General features: G+C 35.7%; 1 protein-coding gene across 1 annotated transcript in view; it reads right to left on the bottom strand.

The window, feature by feature from the left end:
* ITPR2 (inositol 1,4,5-trisphosphate receptor type 2) overlaps positions 1–22,335 on the bottom strand; it is a 509,346-nt gene that overhangs the window by 413,783 nt on the left and 73,228 nt on the right. Inside the window, exon 2 of the mRNA XM_020965011.2 lies at positions 11,602–11,672. Coding sequence (XP_020820670.1) covers positions 11,602–11,672 — 71 coding nt within the window. The remainder of the gene's footprint in view (positions 1–11,601; positions 11,673–22,335) is intronic.

Here is a 22,335-nt window from a genome sequence, read left to right as displayed (position 1 = left end):
GAAATAGCAACAATCTCAGATATGCAGACAATACCTCTGTGGTGGCAGAAAGAAGAATTAAGAAGCCTCTATAAGGGTGAAAGAAGAGAGTATAAAAGCTGGCTTGAAGCCTAACATTAAAAATAACTAAGATCATGGCATCTGGTCCCATCACTTCCTGGCAAATAGAGGGAGAAGAAATGAAAGCAATGTCAGAATTTATATTCTTGGGCTCAAAGATCACTGCAGATAGTGACTGCAGACATGAAATTAAAAGATGCTTCCTCCTTGGAAGGAAAATTATGGCAAAACTAGACAACATACTAAAAAGTAGAGATATCATTTTGCCAATACAGATCCATATAGTTAAATCTTTGTTATTTCCAGTAGTCATGTTTGGCTGTGAATGCAAAAGAATCAATGTTTTCAAATTGTGGTGCTGGAGAAGACTTTTGCGATTCTCTTAGATAACAAGGAGATTAAATCAGTCATTACTTAAACAAATTAATTCTGACTATTCAATGGAAAGACAGATACTGAAGCTGAAGCTTAAATATTTGACCACATCATGAGAAGACAGGATTCATTGGAAAAGACTCTAATGCTGAGAAAGATTAAAGGCAAAAGGAGAAAGGGATGGCAGAGGATGAGATGGATAGATCATGTCATGAAAGCAATGAACATGAAGTTGGACAGACTTTGGGAGATAGTGGAGGACAGAAGGGCCTGGTGTGCTGTGTCTATGGGGTTACTCAGAGTCAGACATGCCTGAATGACTGAACAACAAACACAAGTGAAAAGAGAGAGGTGTTGTATGTAAGAGATGTTATGGATATAGAATCAACAAGAAATGGCAACTGATTGAGTGCAGAGAAAAGGGGTGAGTGAGGGCTTAATTCTTAGGTTGCAAACCTGGGAAACAAGAAGAGTGGTGGAGCTCTTAACAAACATATGGGAAGTCAGGAGGAAGGGTTGGTTTAGGGGACAAGAATAACTTTAGTTTCGGACGTACTGAGTTTGAGATACCTATGAAATATTATCATCCAGCTGGCATCTGGAGATGTGAGACTGAAACTCAGGAAAGAGATAAGGTAGATTTTGGGAGTAATATGCATAGAGATTATAGTTAAATCCATAGGCTCAGAGATGGTTAGTGACTTGTCATAGAGCAAAGATTTGAACACAGGTCTTCTGACTTCAGTTCATTCCTTCAACAAGATTACATACCTACTATATGCAAAGCACTGTGGTATGTGCTGGGGATACAAAAACAAAACACAACCTTTGTTCTCAAGGAACATATGATTCACTGATAGTCCATTTAGAATGTGATTAAACAGAGAAACACACACATGAAAAGAATTCTCTCTATTACTATCTTCCAATCCACTTACCTTCATTAAACTATAAGGACTGTGAACTTTAAAAAGAAAAAAGTAGAAAAATTGTGGCAGATAAAAATAAAATTTTACAAATTAAAAAATATATATTTGTGAACACTTATTTTGAAGAAATCTTCCATTCAATGTTGTCTTGGCTTGGTGATGAGGAGTGGTATTTCCTATAACTTAAATGCTTTGTAAAAATAAGGAAATATATCAAGTTACGGCCTTATAAATCTGTCCAAAAGAGATATGGTGGCCTCTTCTACCAAAAGATTAGTCACTGCTCTTATGGGACATTATTTGATAATATCCAAGAATAAGAAATGAGACATTATGTTCTTTCCTCTTGCAAAGATGAATATATCAAATGATACTAGACACTGATGCTTTCCTTTCTTTTATTCTTGGACAAAAATAGAAAGAAAGAATATGAGATACTACTAATATCAACTGGTCTAACTGATGTACAGATTTAACCTCTTTTCTAATCATTACATTGTGTCATTTCTATTTTGTGTGTTGAATTCATCTAAAAGATATAAAGCAATTCCTTTGCATTACAGACAAAGAAGTTAATTTGGGGTGTCAATTCATGCATACTTTGACAAGTTGCAAAATGGTACAGAATTATTCTTCTACACCCCAATTTCCAAAGCTGAAGTCCTTCCTTATCAGAACATTCATTACCAAGAAATTGGGTTGGAGACTGTGTAAAGGGAGAACCTTGAAAGCTGTGAGATGCAGAAAGAGCTTTATGGTCCTGTGGCTACAGGGGTATTGCCAACTCTTCCCAAAAATGAGTTCAAGGTGTCAGAAAGGAACTTCAGGTATAGTGTTGTTTCTTGTAGAGCTTAAAAACTAGCCTGGGTCTAGCAAACAAATTGAAAACTATTTTTGCTGAGTGCTTGGAAATTAATGAGTTGATATAGAATGGAAGATACGATTCGGTGGTTGTGCAGGTGTACAGCATAGAGGGGATTTGATAATAGGATCTTTAAAAAAAATGAATAGCAAGTAAGGCATGAATTAAACATTAAGTGTGTACAACGTCTGGTAGACAGAGATAGAGTGAGATGATGAATGGTAGAACAAAAATGGACAAGGAATACACCAAGTATGGATGCATGAGGACAGGAGGCAGAAGAGGGTTCTACTGCCCTCTGCCCTCCCTACACACAGTATGAATACTAGTAGGGAAAGCTGTGATGAACTTGTCTCATATATTACAATATCTCTGAACCACATGTCTCTCTAAAATCATCGTACAAGATTTCAGACCTAACGAATAAAGGGGAGTACCAGAGGGTGATCCAAAAGCATGAGTTTGTTACTCACACCCTGTTTAACTGAATAGCATTTGCACAACTAAAGCTTCACTAGATTCTTGTCTTTAAGAACAGAAATGATAAAGATGAATTTCACACTAAAAAAATCCTCATCTGCAAATATAGATGATGACAGACATGTAGAAGATACAAAGAGAGTAATAATTATGCTATTTAGTATCTAGACATTCATACTTAAGTGTAAACAGTTATAAATGAATGCTTATTTGGCTTAATTCAAGTAATTTTAAAAATTTTTAAAGAAAGTTTCAATTTTTAAAATTTTTAAATGAATTTTTTTTAAATGTTAAAGGAAATTTATTATTTGAATAATAAAATAATAGGTTACAGGGTTTACAAAGCACTTTTAATACATTATCTAATTTTGACTCTCAAAATAGCCCTGTGAAACATTTGGTAGACTGGCTTTTGATCAAAAATTTCTCCAAAATTTTTCCACTACTACCTGGCCACATCTCCTCTATTCTTTATAGGTGATTTTTTATTACAATGAGTACAAGAGTTTGAATTTATCCTTATTAAATGGTTCCTCATTGCTTTATTACACTGAAGACTTGAAAATACCTTAAAGGTCATCCAGCCCAATCCTTTCATTTTACAGAAGAGGAAACTGAGGCCCAGAGAAGTTAAGTGACTCACCCCAAATCAGGTAGTAACAAAACTGGGACTTCAACCTTTGTCCTCTAACCCCAAATCCCATACTCTTTTCTATTATAACTACCATGCTGTCTCTCTAGATTTTGCTAGAACTAACTCATCATTCTAGCCAGCTGAGATCTTTTTACATCCTGATTCTACCATTCAACACAACAGTTACCTTCCCAGCTTCATGCCATCCTAAAGTATGATAAGTATACAAACCATGTTCTCATCCATGTCAGATAAAAATGCCAACCACAACAGTGCCAAGCACAGCACCCTAAAGCAGCAGGATACTGCCTACAGGCAACATAATGCAGTAGAAAGACATGAATTTCCCCTCCATTCCTTCCCTATACCTCAAATCTAACATTTACTTCTTGTGTGACCTTGGACAAGTGGCTTCAACTCTCTGGCTTTCAATTTCCTCATCTATAACATACTGGGGTTGTACTAGACTTAATGTTCTTTCCAGCTCTTGATCTATGATCTACATCACTAAAGATGTGCCTCAGATTGACATCAATCCATTAATCAACACTGTTAGACCCAATCACTCAAGAAGTATCCAAGGCCACCTAACTAAACTATCCTCTCTCACTCCTTCTTATCCATAAGGATAAGGAAGGCTTTATCAAATGCTTTTCTGAGATACAGAGATAATGTGTCTACCACATTTCCCTGACCTATTAAACCATGTCAAAAGAAGAAATGAAAGGAAATGAAAATGAACAATTTTAAAAAGAGGAAATATAAATTGTTGATAATCACTTAAAAAATTCTTGACCTTACCAATAAGCAAAGAAACAAATTAAAAGACCTTTGAGGTATCATCTCATGCTCATCAAATTCTCAAAATAATTTAAAAGCGTTAAAACTCCATGGTGGTAAGGTTGTGAAGAAATAAGTATATTCATTTATTGCTAGCAAAAATGAAAACTTGTGAAATCTTTCTGAAGGAGAATCTGGCAGTACATAGCAAAATTTACTTACATAATCATACTCTTTGACCCAATAATTCCAAAGTTGGATTATATCTTTAGATATAGATACAGGAAAAAAAAACTATCTGTTCAATGACTTTCACGATAGGATTATATAACATTACAAGGAAAAAAACTGAAAGCAATGTTCAACAGGATGGGCATGGCTAAATAAATTGTAGTATTCATACAATGAAATATTATAATACAAATAAGATCGATAAGAATAATTATTATTCCTATGTTATTCCCACTCTATAATGTATCCATAGATCAGTATTAAACTTGAGTGCTCTGTAGAGGATCTTCTGACAGCATCCCCTCACCCATGCCTTGTATGGCCCTTCTGGACAAAACTACAAAGAGGAATGGGGATCTATGGCCTCCACTTCATGGCTTGACTCAGCCATGACAGGGAACACCAGGCAAAGGCAATTCTCAGGCAAGACATAGTTCTCTAGATAGCAGGTGCAAACGGGAGTGTAAGTTCTTTCAGGGCTCAGGCTGAGGTGACATTGACTTTTCTGCTACATTTCATACCTCCTGATGAGTATTCTTTATAAGAAATAGTTTGAAAACATTTGTAAAGCAAACTCTGCCAACCTCTAGCAATGTCTGTAGTTAGAAGTTGGAATATTTACCCAAAGAACCACATACTATTAACTAAGGCACATGATGACTGTTCGAAGGTCTTTTGACAATACTAACCCACTGAATCAACACCTGAAAAGCAAAGGCAGTTTGTCTGCATTTACAAATAGAATATTTGCACAAATAAGCCTTAAATCTAAAAGCACAGGTATTAAGTAAACTTGAATAAGCAAGCTAGATCTTCAGAACACAGGCATTCAACATTAATTTTGTATAGAATACTAAAGCTTTTGCTAACTGGTTTCTTGGGAAAGAGTAAAGGAAATAAAAGCTGTAAGCCAACAGACATAAAAGTGAAAAAGCACTCATTTAGTCTTAAGATATTTTACTTAAGATTTTTAAGCATGGAAAAAATAAGTTGGCCTTTTTGTTTTTAACATCCTAAGGAATAACACATTACATTGCAATATTAGCGCCATCTCATCTTCCCAATTTCTTTGCAGAGGTGAGGCATTATAAGTGTGGAGCACCCAATATAAAACTAGATTTTTTTATATGTTGGTTAGTTTTGCTGAAAAATTTTCCCTCCTTTTTTATTTTTTCCTATAAGGGATTATTCTATGAGAGTGAGAACAGGACTACACTGGGAAATGTAGGTGATATAAAAACCAAAGATATCAGTAAGTTTTATTTTGAAAAAAGACTAGAGCCATCTAGAGGTGGTTCATCTTCAAACAACTCCTATTTAATTCCATGTGGGATATTGAAACAGGGTGTGTTTTCAATGGTTCTGGTGCTTGGGTCCAATTCTATAAACAGATAGTCTCTGCTTTGCCTAAAGGACATTCCTGAAAACTACACTAGAAAGATCTTTGTATAGCAGATTCAAGGAAACAGTTAAAACCTTCTAAAATCATGGATTTTAGATATATCAAAGAAAGAAAAAATGCTACTGCCTATATCCATCAAGCTAGATTTCATATGACATCGGAAGAAGAAAAGCCTTAAAAACATTTAGAAATTCACAGGAGATTAAATTAAAAAGGAACCAACAATTAAACATATGGCCTGGGGGACTAGGAGGATGGAGGTTCCCTCACCTCAGCAGTGAGAGGGAAGTTAGGAAGAGGGAGCATTTGTGGGGAAAGAGAATGAGTTCACTTTTGGACATGCTAAGTTTAAGATGTCTCCTAGACATTCAGTTCAAGTTGCCCAATAGGAAAAAATGGAAACTGTACCTGTGGTTTCACAAGGATCTTATTAATTGACCTATATTTTTAAAAGGCATGTGCAAAAAAAAAAGATGAAAACAAAGGGCAGCTGACAGAGGCTTAGATTAATAATAACTAATCATTTTACAGCACCTTTAAGGTTTACAATCTTGTATACATTATATTTCATTCAATCTTCACAGAAACCCTACAAATACTGCAGGTAATATTATTTCCATTTTACAGATAAAAAAACTGATGCTCATTGAGGTTAAGTGACTTAGAGAACACAGCTTCTAAGTAGTGAATGTGGAATTGGTATCCATGTCCTCTTGCCTCCAATTCCATTGTTCTTTCCATTACACCAGAATGGATATGAAAGTATGGTCCAGTTGTCTAAAATAGTGATTGTGATGAGAGCTAAAACTCAGAAGGAGTAGAGGTTGATGAGCAAATAACAGAAAACATTCATGCTTTCTTGTTTGTTAGGGGTTTTTTTCTTTCTTTTTTTTTAAGCTAAACTGGGGAAAGAGGAATAACCAAAAAACGTACTAAACTACTGCTCAGCATGGATGAGATGATAAATAACAAAGAGAAGGAAAATCTCCCCAACTCATTATGCTTCTGTTTCTTTGCCAAGGAGAAGATCCTTGGAACGAAAAGCACAGAATAAGAATGTCTAATAGAGAATTAAAACCCAAGCTAAGTAGAGAGGTGTCAAGATTGCTCCTGGCTGAGTGTGATGAGTTCAAGTGACCAGAGTCAAATGTACCACAGAGCCCCGAGTATTAAAGGTCTCCAAGGAAGTGATGTTGTGTTAGTTGAAATTTTGGCAAATGAAAGGATCCCACAATGCTAGAGAAGAGCAAGTGTAAGCTTGATTTTCAATTAAAAAAAAAAGGAAGAGAATGCAATCTACAAAGTGTAATAGGTTAGTGACCTTGATTCTGATTCCTAGAAAAATTCTAGAATGTATTACTAAAAGCATTGCTGCTGAGCATCTAGAAAAGGAAGAAGTAATGGTAAAAATGCAAGCATGGCTTCATCAAGAAAAGGTCATGAAAGAAAAACATCCTTTTTTGATGAGATTAGTAGTCTGATAGATCAGGAGAATTATAGACAGACAGACAGATAGACAGACAGATAGATAGATTTGTTGTTTAGTCATTTTTCAGGCATGTCTGACTCTTCATGACCCCATTTGGGGTTTTCTTAGCAAAGATACTGGAGCAATTTGCCATTTCCTTCTCCAACTGATTTGACAGGTGAGGAAACTGAAGGAAACAGAGTTGAGGGACTTACCCAGGGTCACACAGCTAGTAAGTATCAAGCCAGATCTGAACTCAAAAAGAGGAGTCTTCCTGACTCTGAGGCCCAGAACTCCATCCATTGTGCCACTAGCTGCCCCAAAAAAGAAAGAAAGGAGAAAAGAAAGAAAGAAAAACCGACAGACACATACATATGTGTATAATATATATGTAGTTGACTTGGATTTTAGTAAAGCATCTGGCAAGTCTCTCATGCTATTCTTGTGGAAAAGCTCAAGAAATGTGAACTATATATAAAATGTAATTAAGTGTATTCTGGTGAATAAATGATCTAATTGCAAGCTGAAAGGAGAATTCAGTACAATTTCCTAAGGTGTCTGTGGGTAGCAGCAGACCCCAAAATGCTATGATCAGAAAACATTCCTTTAAAAAATACAGGAAGAACTTTTCATCTTCTGTTATTCCCAGCTTGACTTTTATGTATTTAACTTATCACCTTCTCAGGTCCAACAGCTCTAAATGCAAATTTATCTGGCGTCAGAAATGTATTTTAACAGGCCTGAACATGCTCAGGATAGAGAATGTTCATAGATGACAGAGAAAAAACAATACTTGGCTCCCATTTTGTTTCTTTCTTCTTTGCACAGAGGAACAAACCTCAAAATGCAAGTGTAAGGATAAATGTGATTAAGAGGAAGCTGAATCCCAAGATGGGTAGAGATGTCAAAAAGAACCTAGCTATTCTAAATTATTTCAAGCCTCCTGGCACAGATAGATTATATCACAAGGAATTAAGAGAACTTGAAAAGGAGACTGCAAAACTACCACTGAAATTTTTTGGGAAGGGAAAGAGAAAGGAATAAGCATTTATATAGCATTTACTATGTGCCAGGCATTGGGTTATACAATTTTTACAAATATTATCTCATTTGATCCTTACAATAGCCCTTTAAAGTAGGTGTTCTTATTATCCCCATTTTACAGCTGAGGCAACTGAGACAAACATAGGCTGAGTGATTTGTCTAGAGTCACAGCTAGTGTCTGAGGCCACATCTGAATTCAGTTCTTCCTGATTCTAGGCCCAGTGCCCTATCTACTGCATCACCAGTAATTTGGGAATTATTTAAAAATAAACACACACATACACATAAACATACACATGCTCATATGCAAACACATATACACATTTGATGTATCAGATAGCCAAATGTCAAAATTTTTAAAAAGAGGATTTTGTATGATTTAAAAATATGCATGGACCATTATTTTTAGAGGAGAGCTTTTTTTTCTTTTTCTTTTTCTTTTTTTTGTTTTTTGGCTAGGCAATGTTGTTAAGTGACTTGCCCACGGTCACACAGCTAGTAAGTGTTAAGTGTTTGAGGCAGGATTTGAACTCAGGTCCTCCTGACTCCAGGGCTATCCACAAGGAGAGCTTTTAAGGTGGTGTTTTGCTCTACCAAAGCAAATCCTTTTTAAAAATGCGATCTTATATGCTCTCTACCTGTCTGTATTCTATCTATAACTGTGTGATGTAAAGATGTAATATGCTAGAAAACAGAATTTTCAAAAGCCTGCCTCATCCCTTCCCAAAAATTTGATCAAGAATGCCTCAAAGTACATCTCAAAGACTTCATAGAGATGGACAAGTAGATAAATGCATCAGTAGTTATAGATATTTTCCTAAAAATGTTTTTCCTTGATAATAATAACACTCATGGTTTTTTTCATGCTTTTGTTATCATCTCTTCTTTCAAATACCTGGAGAATCAAGGCTGGAATGCTCAAAATTGCATCACCTACATTAACGTCCTCTGTGTATACTCTAGCTTTGTTTGTTTGTTTGTTTTTAAATACATTTCTACTTCCTCATGCAAGCACATCAGATACTGTGATGTTGGGGTCTAAATATGGCAGCTCCATTGTTATTCATGAGGAAAATAATTTGTTACAGAAATCTTTGCAGATCTTTCCCACATTTTTTTCATTGCCCTTCTAGTTTCATTCTTGTATACCATTAGGATAATTTGACTTAATTGACTCTATCGCCATATTTTCTATAAATTGTTCTTCCTCATTGATACTTTAATATTATTAATAATACCACTACAGGGGCAGCTAGGTGGCACAGTGGACAGAGCACCAGCCCTGGATTCAGGAGGACCTGAGTTCCAATCCTGCCTCAGACATTTAACACTTACTAGCTGTGTGATCCTGGGCAAGGCACTTAACCTCATTGCGTAGTCAAAAAAAAATAATAATAATAATAGTAATAATAATAATAATAATAATACAGTTGTACGTGAAAAGTACCACAGGTTTGGGGTTTGTTGCTTTATTTTGGCTTTTATACCATAAATCTTTTTTTTTCAGCTAAGAATGTTTTCTCTAAAAGTCTCATAAGAAATCTTTTTCCAGTCAGTCTAATTTCAAAACTCTATTTTTAGGCAACTTTAAGCAAAATGACTAAGAATCTAAAATGTTTTCAAAGATCTTCCCTTTACTTTTCAATATTTAAAGCTGTAACCATCTAGTCTGGAAGAGTTTCAGATTTCATCAACAAAAATTTACACCAAATACTGAAAAAATTTAGCATGAAGTTTTTAAAGTTGATGTGAGGGAGAACAGTTATGAACTAGGTAGTGCCATACATACAGCACTAATGCCGGAGTCACAAAGACATGAGTTCAAATCCAGCCCCAGACACTTATTAGCTGTGTGACCCTGTGCAAGTCATTTAACCTCTTTCTGCCTCAGTTGCTTCAGCTATAAAATGGGGATAATAATAGCACCTGCATCAGAGTTGTTGCAAGGATCAAATCAGATATTTCAATAGCACTTGTACCAGTAATTTCAAATTCAAATATATATATTTAATATGAAGTACCTATCTTGGCCTAAATACTATTTAATTTTTTTCTTTCTTCATATATTCCAAAGAATAAGTGGAAGGCTGGACAATATGAGTTGAGGGACTGCAAGCTAGGTTGGACAAAGGTCTGAAATTCCCAATCTGAACCATCAGGTTTTTCTCAAAGATCTATTAGGAAGAAAACGCCCCAACATCATTTGAGAATCTATTTCAGTGTTTCATCTGTGATGGCTGAGAAGACACCAAAAATCTCTTCTGCTGGGATTTAGGCAAATAAGATTTTTCTCTTGTTAGCTGAGGATATTTTTCCCAAAAAAATATTCTAGGGCTGAGGTTTTCTCCCACTCATATTGTAATTTATTAAGCAGAAAATGTATGAAAAGGTATCATTTCCAGCCTATTGTATTTGGATTTTTAGAAGAAACTGGAAGTGAAGATATAGGTCAAGAGAGCAAAAACGGAAGGTCTGGGAAAAAAAAAGTCAAAGTCAAAAGAAATCCTAAGGGGAAAAAAAGGATGTTAATTTTGAATGGAAATAAAATTCAGAGAAAAAACAAGAACTTACAATGAAGGAGAGATAGTAAAGGGAGAAATGTCAGAGATAATTAAGAAGTAGGGTGAATTTTTACATTTTCATAAATGAGGCCATATTAATACAAAGCACTTTAAAGTTTACAAAGAACTTTCTTCATCAACTCTAGAAGCATGAGTATTGGCTACTTCACAAAAGATGAAAATGAGGCTAAGACAGGCTAAGCCTAATCCAGAATCACAGCTAGCACATGTCAGAGGCAAGACTTGAACCCAAATCTTGCCTCAAAGGCCAGCCCTCTGTCACCTATGCCATCTTTTCTCACACCAGAACAAAATGTTTCCAAATTTGTTCTGCACAAACTAAAGGCAGTATGGAATAGTGGAAAGAACCATGGATTTAGTCACTGGAATCGTCTCTCAGTGTTCCAACCAACTAAATACAACCAGAAAAGGCACAGAACAGTTTCTGATTTGCAGCAGAAGACATCATTTTCTCTGTGCATTCCCTATACCAATGAAATCACAAATCCAATCCACCCCCAAAAAAACTGGGTCGAGGAGAGTGCATATTTTTTAAAAATAAAACTTTTTAAAAATGCTTTAATTTATTTTAGTTATCAATTCCTACATATTATATATCCAAGAATCTTTCAGTATACACATAGGGGTATTTTGACCATTCTACATATTTTATAGATTTTGAGGCATAAGGAAGAAGAAGTTCTAAAACGTTAACACAATGAAACAACTAGTTTCAGGTCAGTCTATATAAACACAACATTAGTCTACTACTTACCTCTGAATTTCTTGGGAGGGTTGGCAAGGTCACCTGCTTCTGGATGCACCACACATCTGTCATCCACTAGCCTACCGAGAGAAGCATATTTGCACTATTAGTATGTTGTGGATACGAACTAGAAATACATTGAGGTTAAAAGGAAAATGACAAATTCTGTAGGGGCTGCAGGGAAATAGGCCTATTAAGGCACTGACAGTGAAGCTGTGAATTGGGCCAGCTATCCCTGGAAGGAATTTGAAACTAAGCCCCAAAAGTTACTAAACTATACATGCCCTTTAATACAGTCATCTACTAGGCCTACAATAAATAAAGGCTAGCACTTCAGGGGAAACAACATGCACGTAGAATTATAGATTTAGAGCTGAAAGGGAATTCAGATGCTATCTAGTCTAAATCCCTCATTTTACAGATGAGGAAACTGAGGCAAACAGAGTTGGGTCATACAGCTAGTAAGTGTCTGAGGCCAGATCTGAACTCAGGAAGATGAATTTTCCTGACTCCAGGCTGGCGCTCTGTCTACCGTGTCATCTAGCTGCCTCTGTGTCACCTAGTTGCCCCACAAAATATTTACTGAGAAGGAATTAGCAGCTGCAGGCATTGCGAGAAGCCTCATGTACAAGTAAGCCCTTGAGCTGAGCTTTGAAGGAAACCAGGTGATTGCAAGAGGCAGAGGTGTAAAGAGAGTGATAATACCAGAGATATATCCAAATTGAAACTTTTGCTTTGAAACAGAATTTGGAAACCAGAAATATCAATCTGTGTCATCAAGTAAACTTAGTAAATTTATTTAAATTTATATATAGTATTATTAAACTAACTTTAAAAACTAGTAAATTTATACTAGAATAGCCCTTTGAAAACAAGTGTAATTGAGTGAATTGAGGGAGTAAAATTGAGTGAAAATAGTGGCTTTAGACTGATTTGGTCACCTTGGGCAGACATTTCCTAAGTGTCACCACATCTACATGATCTAAGCTCCTCAAAAATAAATGCTTATTTAGTCCGGCACTATGGTTCTTCCTTGGTTTTTAGACATACTTAGTTACAGGTCTGATGCATTCCCATTGGTTTACTAAAATGTGGTTTTGTAAGAGCTGCCAGACACGCAAGAAATTCCTTTAAGAGTTCTTAGAAGTTATTTTCTATAAAACAGGAAGTCACATTGGGCCAAGAGAAAGTATAATCAAGTATAATTCCAAGTTCACCCTGAAACTCAGCAACCAAAAGTATAAACCTAAGTAACAGAGCTATAAGACAAAGGGAAATTGTTCTCTTCATTCAATGAGAACAGCAAAACCTGATCAAGAGATGTCAAGAAAACACGACACACAATGGTATTGCAAAGCATATACTTACTATCTTCATAAGTCCTTTTTGGTATTATCACCCCCTACATACTCACATACTCTCTCTCTCTCTCTCTCTCTCTCTCTCTCTCTCTCTCTCTCTCAAATTCATCCATTATTCTTTTCCTCCTCCTTCAAAAATTCTCATTGCCGTTGCTTAAATGAAGTAGGAGAAAAGAGAAAAAGGGGGTAGAAGACACTGAGAGGAAACATGGAGTAATGGAAAAAGCCCTTATCTAAATAGTCAAGATCCACTTAGACTCAAATCCCAGACTAGTCACCTACTATCTGTGCGTCCTTGGGCAAGTCATTTACCCACTGGAATCTGTTTCCTCACCTACAAAATAAAGATGATAATTAATAATAATGATAATGATAATGATGATGCACTACACACCTCACAGGAGTGCCATGAATAAAGTGCTTTGTAGACTCTAGAACTCTCTCTGTATGTGTGTCCTTACAACGATCTTCACAGACAGCTCATCAGCTTCCTATTTCCAGGATGATGATTGCGAAGCCAGGCAACAAAGGACCAACATGCCATGTGTGCATCATTGCACATTACGTGTGTATGAGTATTACCCCCCTCACCAGTCCCAACATAATGAAAACCATGGCAGTGGAAATAACCAGTGAAAAATCACCTGTTAAGCAGTGAGTGGCCAAAGGTTTTCGATTGTTGGCTAACTATAAATGATGACACTAGAACATTTAACTATGTGTAAGCAAAAACAATATCAGGGAGTGAGCTACATATTAAGGGCAGGTCAGAGAAAAGACAAAATGAAATGGTCACACATATGCGTAACACACATAACAGATAATGTTACATACACATATGTATATATATATATATGTATGTACACATACCTACCCACATGTATATATGTGTATATAAATTTACATATAACATATATATCTTCTGTACAAAATATAACACATGAGAATTTTTGCCTCATAAGTTTATTAGCCTCTGATCAGGAATCTGCACCCTTTAATGTATGGGCAGGCACAGCTTCATAAGTAACACCAATTTTCTCCCTAGTCAATTCTCTGACCTCTCCTTAAAGGCACTGCAAATAATGCATGATGGGTTGAGTCCTTTGGTCTCACCTATTACCAAAAGAAACCCCACGGAGTAAAAACACTTGGGATTGCCTCCTTGCTTCTATGCCTGTAGGCTACGTGATGCTAAATATTTTCACTTAATTTCTACACTTCAGATTCCTTTGTAAACTGGAAATAATACTGGCACAGAGGATGCTCATTATCCATGTCCTCACAGTTGCCAGTTACAAGACCAGATTTTGCTTTTGTCTTGACATGCAATTTCTTTGATATAGGAAACTCTTAATAAGGAAACTCCTAGAGATGCTCATCAACTGTCCTGAAAACTTTAATCTTTTTTTACATAATAATTTTATTTTTCCCCAATTACATGTTAAAACAATTTTAAATTTTTTTTAATTTTGAGTTCCAAATTCTATCCGTCTTTCCCTCCCCTCCACCCCAGATGTTAAGCAATCCAATGTAGTTTAGATATGTGTAACCATGTAAAACATTTCCATATTAGTCATTTTGTACTTGAAGAAGACTCAAAAAGGAAGGAAGGAAAGAAGGAAGGAAGGAAGGAGGAAATTGAACAATGAGTGATAAAGTCGGAAAGGTTGGCTGGAATCAGAGCAAAGAGGGCCTTGAATCCCAGGGCTTGAAAGAAGTCAAACCCATGCAACCAAAAAACTATTAGTCACTTAATACTGATTGTCAGAAGAAAGAAAGAAAGAAAGAAAGAAAGAAAGAAAGAAAGAAAGAAAGAAAGAAAGAAAGAAAGAAAGAAAGAAAGAAAGAAAGAAAGAAAGAAAGAAAGAAAGAAAGAAAGAAAGAAAAAGAAAAGAAGAGAAAAGAAAAAAGCAATAGCAGCAGAAAGATAAGCAGACCAAAAGAAAAAAAAACCTAACTAAATTATGAAGAAGCCTCTCCTAGGCTCATCTTTTTTATTTATTTGATTATATTTTAATAGTCTTTTTTTTTGTAAATATGGGTTTTTTAAATTTTTTAAATATAAATTTATTTATTTTTAGTTTTCAACATTTACTTCCACAAGATTTTGAGTTTCCTAGGCTCATCTTTGCCTCTCCAGCTTCCATTTTCGATTCAGAATTCAGATTCCCACCCCTGGGCCATTGGGCTATGATTACTGAGCATTCACTTTATCTTGCCCAGATCCAGTCCCCAGCATACACTCCTCCATGCAATGTCATTCATTCTTCCCACTACCCCCTCCATCAACACTAACTCTGAGAAAAGTAATCAAACCAACACTACCATGCCTGGAAAGGTCACTCATTTGTCCTACGATATGACTCCAATCATCCTTCCCTCTGACTTCACTGACCACTACTACTCCATACGTGTTGTCTTCTCCTATTAGAACGTGAGCTCCCTGAGCGCAGGGACAGTCCTGTTTGATTGCATTCATATTCCTGGCACTTAGCACAGTGCCTGACACATAGTAGGCATTTAATAAATGCTTTTTTATTCATACATTCATTCATCATGCTTCCTTTCTTTCTCCCCATAAGATCATTGGCTCAAGAGCTAAAAGGGAATTTGGAGGTCATTTTATCCAATATTTTCATTTTACAGATGAGGAAATTGAGGTCCTGAAAGGTTAAAAGGCATAGCTTGTAAGTTATTAAGGTAAAATTTGAACCTACATCTAAATCCAAATTCAGTGTTCCTTCCAAATACTATAATGCTTCACTATTAGAACTTAACTATAAATTATTTATTTATCTTAACAGTTACGAAATGGAATTCACATCTTAAATCTTTGAAGCTGCTTAAAGACAATTCTGTACATAAATGTAAGTGAAATTCCAGGTTCTAAACACTGACCAAACTTGTCAGAATAGTTAAAAAAATGCATAAAATCATGTCTTCATAGGAAAGAGTCATAATAAGGCCTATAACTGAAGCCCTCTAGGATTTTTTTTTCTCTACATGCACAAAATAATATAGTTGTTTGCTCAGTACTATGGATACTAGTCACAATTAAGAAATAAATATATTATTTTTCCCAAGACTCTTCTAAGCTTTTCTTTGTGAAAACTAATGTTTCAGAAAACATATTTTCTATTTCAGCAGGAGCCCTGAAATAATTGCATATAGCACCATAAGCAAAATTCTAGGAGTTAAAAGATGAATAATGAAAACAGCACTTTTTTAAGCCCAATAAAAAGAAACTTCATGCAATGGATATTAATCACTCTTCTTCATCTAATATGTGAAAGTAAAGCTCAACATCATAACTTTCAGATTTAGACATTACTTCAATTAGGAATGATACTACTTGAGCTTAGAATCTTACTACTATTACAGTACAGCATAAATAATATTTTGCTTGTACATAATATGCTTTCTTCAAGACACTATAAATATGATCTTGATTTTCTCTCATAAAATCCCTTCAAATGCATGCAAAGGAAACTGTGTTATTCAGAGCACCACAGCTGATAAAACCAAAACACAGGAAAGTTAAATGATTTCTATGTGACCACTCAGCAAATCAGAGATTAAAAAAAAAAATCCTGCATCACTGAAATTTTCAAGATCCCTAGTGGGCATATTAACTTCTTAAGATAACATGATTTGTATTTTCCAGTTTTTAGCCATCAAACTAAATGAAATTGTTAAAATTTACATCTGAAAATAACTGGCATTATGTAGGCAAGGAAGTACAGGAGCAGCCAACCATATGTTTGGGTCATTCTGTCATTCAAGATCAATTATGTCGCCTCCAACTTCCCCAAGTGAAAGTACTTCAGTGGGATTCTTACTCCAAAACCAAACTGCCGTGTTCCTAGCTATCTCAAATAAACATCTCTTATCAAAAACTGATGTTGATAACGTTGCATAAGTATTTAAGGGAACATTTAAGACCTTATCCTATATTTTTCCAAAGTAGAAGACAAACGATACAAATAGAATTTGTAAGATAGGCAAAGTTCTTCTTGGATCCTTTTGTTTTATGGTGGAAATTAAAAAACCACAACAATCATAGATTGCTTCTTATCCAAAACTTCTGAAGCCCTTCAGGCAACTGGCTTAGGAATGATGTATGAACTCTAATATTTATAAACCAAACACATGCTCAAAGCAAATAATTTCCAAATCACTCACATGAAAATGTATGCAATGAAGATGCAAAGTTCAGTTTCCAGATACAATCATTTATAATCTACAAAAAAGTATACTAGCATGTTGTAAAGAATTTAATTGAAATAGTGAAAATTTATTTTGGACATATTGCTAAAGAATCTTTGACAATATTAAGATAAGTATTTAAAAAATAGTATTCCTTTGAGACCATCATATTTCACTGTACTATTTTTTGTGTGATGCAGATCAGGTATAGAATGGTTCTTTTTCAAATAGTACATTAGTAATATAACTTGGACACAAAATAATATGTTGCTCTGCTATTTTACCCAGATGTCCAATTAAAAACAAACCACTCTCTATCCATCTGCCTTCTAATTACTCTTAATTTCTTTAACTGTCAAGGGAATGCCAAAAAGCAAGACAACAAATTCACCACTTCCTTTTCTCCCACACTTGAAGACATAGGTGCCATAAAACAAATTTTCTCTAAATTACAATCATGACAAATTCAAAATCTTATGATATGATTTTAAATGTGTTAACATATGACAAATTTATGATATACAAGAAGTCAACTCTAAAAATGCACCTTTTTATTGAAAAGCCTTCTGCCCATAAATTCTAACCAAAATCTAATCTAAGGATTATCAAATTTAATGAATTGAACATACCAAATCTATTCTTGGTATTAAAAAAAAAAAGATGCCTCACCAATAGTCTGGCCACAAAGAGATGGATCCTATGGTCATAGCAATCTATGAAACAATTTTTTAAAAAAATTTTAATGGGCCTCAGTCTGTCTTGAGAGTCATTCCTCTGCTCCTATAATGACTATGATGGGGTGACAAAGGATGCTAGCTTTTAGACTATCTATAAAAACTAACAGTACTTTAAATGTGAGTTCTTTGTCCAATGACAAATGACATATTGTTCAAAGAAATGAACCAGAGGAAGTTGTAAGGTAAAGGAATGCGTGGGTCGAAGCTTTTCCTTGGAGGTGCTAAGAAGGAAAGCAACACAGTTGGTTTCATAGTATGCCCAAAGATAAAAAGAAACCACTTCCTGGGATACTTGGTCATCTAATCTCTAACCCATGATTAGGATAAGCAAAAGGATTATCCTCAAAATAATCAAACTTTAAGGGTCAACATCCATTGCAGATAATAAAGACAGAATGGTAGAGTGGAGAGATTTAGAATCACTGGATTTGGAATCAGAAAACATTGGCTTGAATCCTGATCTTGCCACTTCCTAGCTGTGTGACCTTGGATAAATCACTTAAATCCTCTGGGTGTTGAATCCCTCATAGGAAAAATAAAGTATCTCTAAATTTCCTTCTAACTCTCAATCTGTGATTCTTTTACCACCATCACCACCACCCCAACAAGATAAAGACATGCAATGACCTTGATAAGATGCTCTAAACCAAGTCAACATATACATTGATAGTGATTTCAGTTCGGGGTGGGGAGGGGAAGGGGAAAAGAGAAGAAGGAGGAAAGAAGGCTGGGTATTAATACTGACCGGGCAGCAAAAAGTATGTAGAGAAATATGATTCAGGACTGAGAACAAGATTTGTAGTTGACTCAGAAATGGAATTCTTATATATCATAAACCTTTTCTTCAAGTAAAAGTTGAAAGAAACAGACCACAGTGAGAATAACATGACAAAAAGTGAAACTGACTATCTTAAGAGACAGGAAATGACTGGTTACTGGTATAGGAACTGTATCTGTGGGAACAGACTATTGACTCCTTAGAGCAAAAGGTCAAAATAACATAAAATTAGAAGAAAGAAGAAAAATGAGAAGACATAAAACACAGAAATACACAACTATTAAGTCATATCTCCATTTTAATATCTGAATATTTTCATTTGGAATGAAATTTATTTTCAACCATTAAGCACTACAAGTTGATACTAAATCCTAATGTCTTCTCACACACTTGAACCACCTTTTTTTTTCTTTTTTTTGTTTTTTTTTTTTTGGTGAGGCATTTGGGGTTAAGTGGCTTGCCCAGAGTCAAACAGCTACTATTATGTGTCTGAGGCCATATTTGAACTCAGGTCCTCCTGAGTCCAGGGCCAGTGCTCTATCCACTGCACCACCTAGCTGCCCCTTTGAACTACTTTTTAAGGATATATTTTTTGTTTTGTTTTTGACCTTGTCTTGGAAAAAGAAAAGCTTTTTGTGAGCAGTAGCCTAGAACTCTCCCAATCAATACTCTGGCTCACATGAACTAGATCAAAGCCTGGTGCCTGACTCTCTTTGGCTTATCACACCTTCACTTGGAGCTTATTACAGTTAATTACCAAATACAGCTCATGTCTAGCTTTCCATACATATATATAGAAATACATAAATACATAAAATATGTATGGAAATACATTTTTAAAAGTATGGAAATACATAAATAAATACATAAAATAGGTCCCCAGCTCCAGCACAAGCACTCAAGGTTACAATATGAGTAATTGCTAAAGGATGGCCTTTATTTCCCTGCACAGATAATAAGGAAATGCAGAGGACTCATGGGAGTCCATAAACTGACAAAGAAAACATATAAAGCATTTCAATAGCCCATAAGCTCCTCTCAGAAAGAGGCTTCTCAAAAAGCAACACTCTTTCTTTTGCCCAAATTACTAACTATACTATCAATCGGATGGCAAGGTCCAGGTCCATTTCAACCCCAAGTCTCTGGTCTCCTTCCACTGAACTTCTCCAAGTCAGAGGAGCAAAGCTGGCAATCTTCTCCCTTCTCCAAGAAGCAAAATGTTCAAGAACCTTCCTTCTTTCTAAAAAAGCCAGAATTCCAGACTCTTGAACTTAAGGCTACCCACAGTTCATTTTTATAGATAATCAAAGCAGCTCCCAAGGCTGGCATTGCCCCGGAAATCTCAATTCTCTGACTATAAGGCTAGATGACAGTATCATGCTGCCTAGGGAATTAAAAGACTTCTTTCTGTATACAGGAAGTTGGCGTACAAGAACACTGTCCATGAACTCTTCTTTTGGGCCAAGTCTGCACATGTCTGCTTCTGCGATATGCTTCTGCATGAGCTCTATAATTGTCTTCTCTGGTGCCATGTTTTGGTCTAGGAAGGTCAACTTTCAAATTTCCAGTCTCTAAAATGTGCTCAAGGAGTTGTGAGCAAGCACATTTAGCTTCCATGAACTTCTGCCCCAAGACACCCATTACCAGTTCCTGGGGAGAGAAGATTACATGGATAGGTTACCCTCTACCACTACCCAACACATTTCTGTTCTGCTGTTCTCTGTTCTGTCTGAGGAAGGAAAAGGCAAGAAAAGAATGCACCTTCTTTCCTCTCAAAAGGGAGTCTCACACCTTATAAATCAGCCAGTCAATCAAAAGAACATTTATTAAGCCCTTATTTTGTGTGCTCTGGCACTGTCCTAAGCACATCAGTTTAATCAGAGAGCTTATCAAGAGGACTCCCCTTGTCAACCATCCCTTATACTCACACTAATTTAAATTAATTATTGTAATACAGCATAACAATGTATATCTCAGGCAGCATGGTATAATGCTGTAGTTCCCAGCATTTTTGGTTTCACAAACCCTTTTCAGTGTATTTTGAAAAACGTATTGGGAACCCCCTGAGTAATTCAATATACTGCTCTAATATTCTTTCAGATGTATTCCTTAAGTACTTACCATAAAAAATATGAAGGAAACTGTTCCAGACAATCTGCATCTCTAGCTAGAGATTCACCACCCATCACTAGATTATGTACCCCCTTTCCACCAAAAAAGCCTCCGCCTCCTTTTTTTCCTTAGAGGATTATAATTGCTGTCAAATACCCTTTCAATACACAACCTCAGAGGAAATTTCCCACTCTTGTACCAAAACTCACTCTAGGAAAAGGCCAGTGTCCACCAACCCTTATTATACCTCTGGTACAATATTAATAATAATTTCACTGTTAAAGAATATGACTGCGCCATAAGGAATGATACCTATGAAGAATTCAGAAAAGCATGAGAAGACATAGGAAGTAACACAAAGAGAAATGAATAGAACTAGTAAAAAATGTAGACATGATGACTGCAACAATGCAAATGAGGAAAAAAATGAAACCACCACTAGATATTTATAATGACCAACCCTGACTTCACATTCAGTTGATGTGATGGCTAGTTATGCTTAAGTGTGTGGGGTTTTACCTTTCTTGCTATGAGGGATCACTTATTGGGAAGTAATGGGAAAGGAATGTGTTTGTAAGCGAAGGTGATATATAAACAGAAAAGAGAAAAAAATTTTTAAAGGCATTTGTGGGGGCAGCTAGGCGGTGCAATGTATAGAGTACCAGCCCTGAAGTCAGGAGGACCTGAGTTCAAATCTGGCCTCAGACACATAGCACTCCCTAGCTGTGTGACTCTGGGCAAGTCACCTAACCCCAACTGCCTCACCAAAAAAAAAGAAAAAAAGGAATTTGTGTCTGAAAATGAGATTTTAAAAACAAAGAGTAACTCATGCCAGAGTAACTTCCCTTCCCATGTTTTTTTTTTGAGAAGGATATGCTAAAAGACATGTCATACTGGATTTCAGCAAGACATCTGACAAAATCCTTTACCATTTCTTAGAAGGTGTGATGAAGAGATATGGCCTCTATAAGAATAAAGATATATGGATACTGAAGTCTTTGGTTATCTGCACGACTGAGTTCATGGGTCAACGTCAAGCTGAAAAGACTCAAGAGGAGTGTCCCAGAGCTCTGACCTTGACCTAGTTCTGTGCAATATTTTCATCATGAGTTGAATGAAGAAATAGATAGCATACCTACTGAATGTGTGGTTAAAATAAAATTTAAAGGGATAGCTAGTGATTCTTATGATGAAACTGAAATCCACAAACATCTTCACAGATATATTGAAGCTGAAGTTGAATTTTCATGAGAATAAACGTAAAGTCTGAGAGATTTTTTTTAAAAAGTAATTACACAAGTATAGAATGGGAGAAATATAGCAAGAAAGTGGTACAAACTTGCAAAAAAAAGCTAGTCAATTATATTTTTTCTATGTTTTTGCACCACATTTTTTTGATGAGAAGACTAAAAATAATTCCATGCAAGAATGAGCTGAAAGATCTAGTGATATTTGGCTTAAAGAAAAAAAGATTTTCTGGTAAGGAAAACAGCAACTGCTCTTTAATTTATTTATAATCACCTTAGAGAGCTGTCAGGAACATTGATCT

Source organism: Phascolarctos cinereus, unplaced genomic scaffold (assembly GCF_003287225.1).
Source record: "Phascolarctos cinereus isolate Bilbo 61053 unplaced genomic scaffold, phaCin_HiC Scaffold_1;HRSCAF=81, whole genome shotgun sequence".
Classification (NCBI taxonomy): Eukaryota; Metazoa; Chordata; class Mammalia; order Diprotodontia; family Phascolarctidae; genus Phascolarctos; species Phascolarctos cinereus.
Note: the sequence above shows the minus strand (reverse complement) of the source record. Positions and strands in the feature narration are given on the sequence as shown.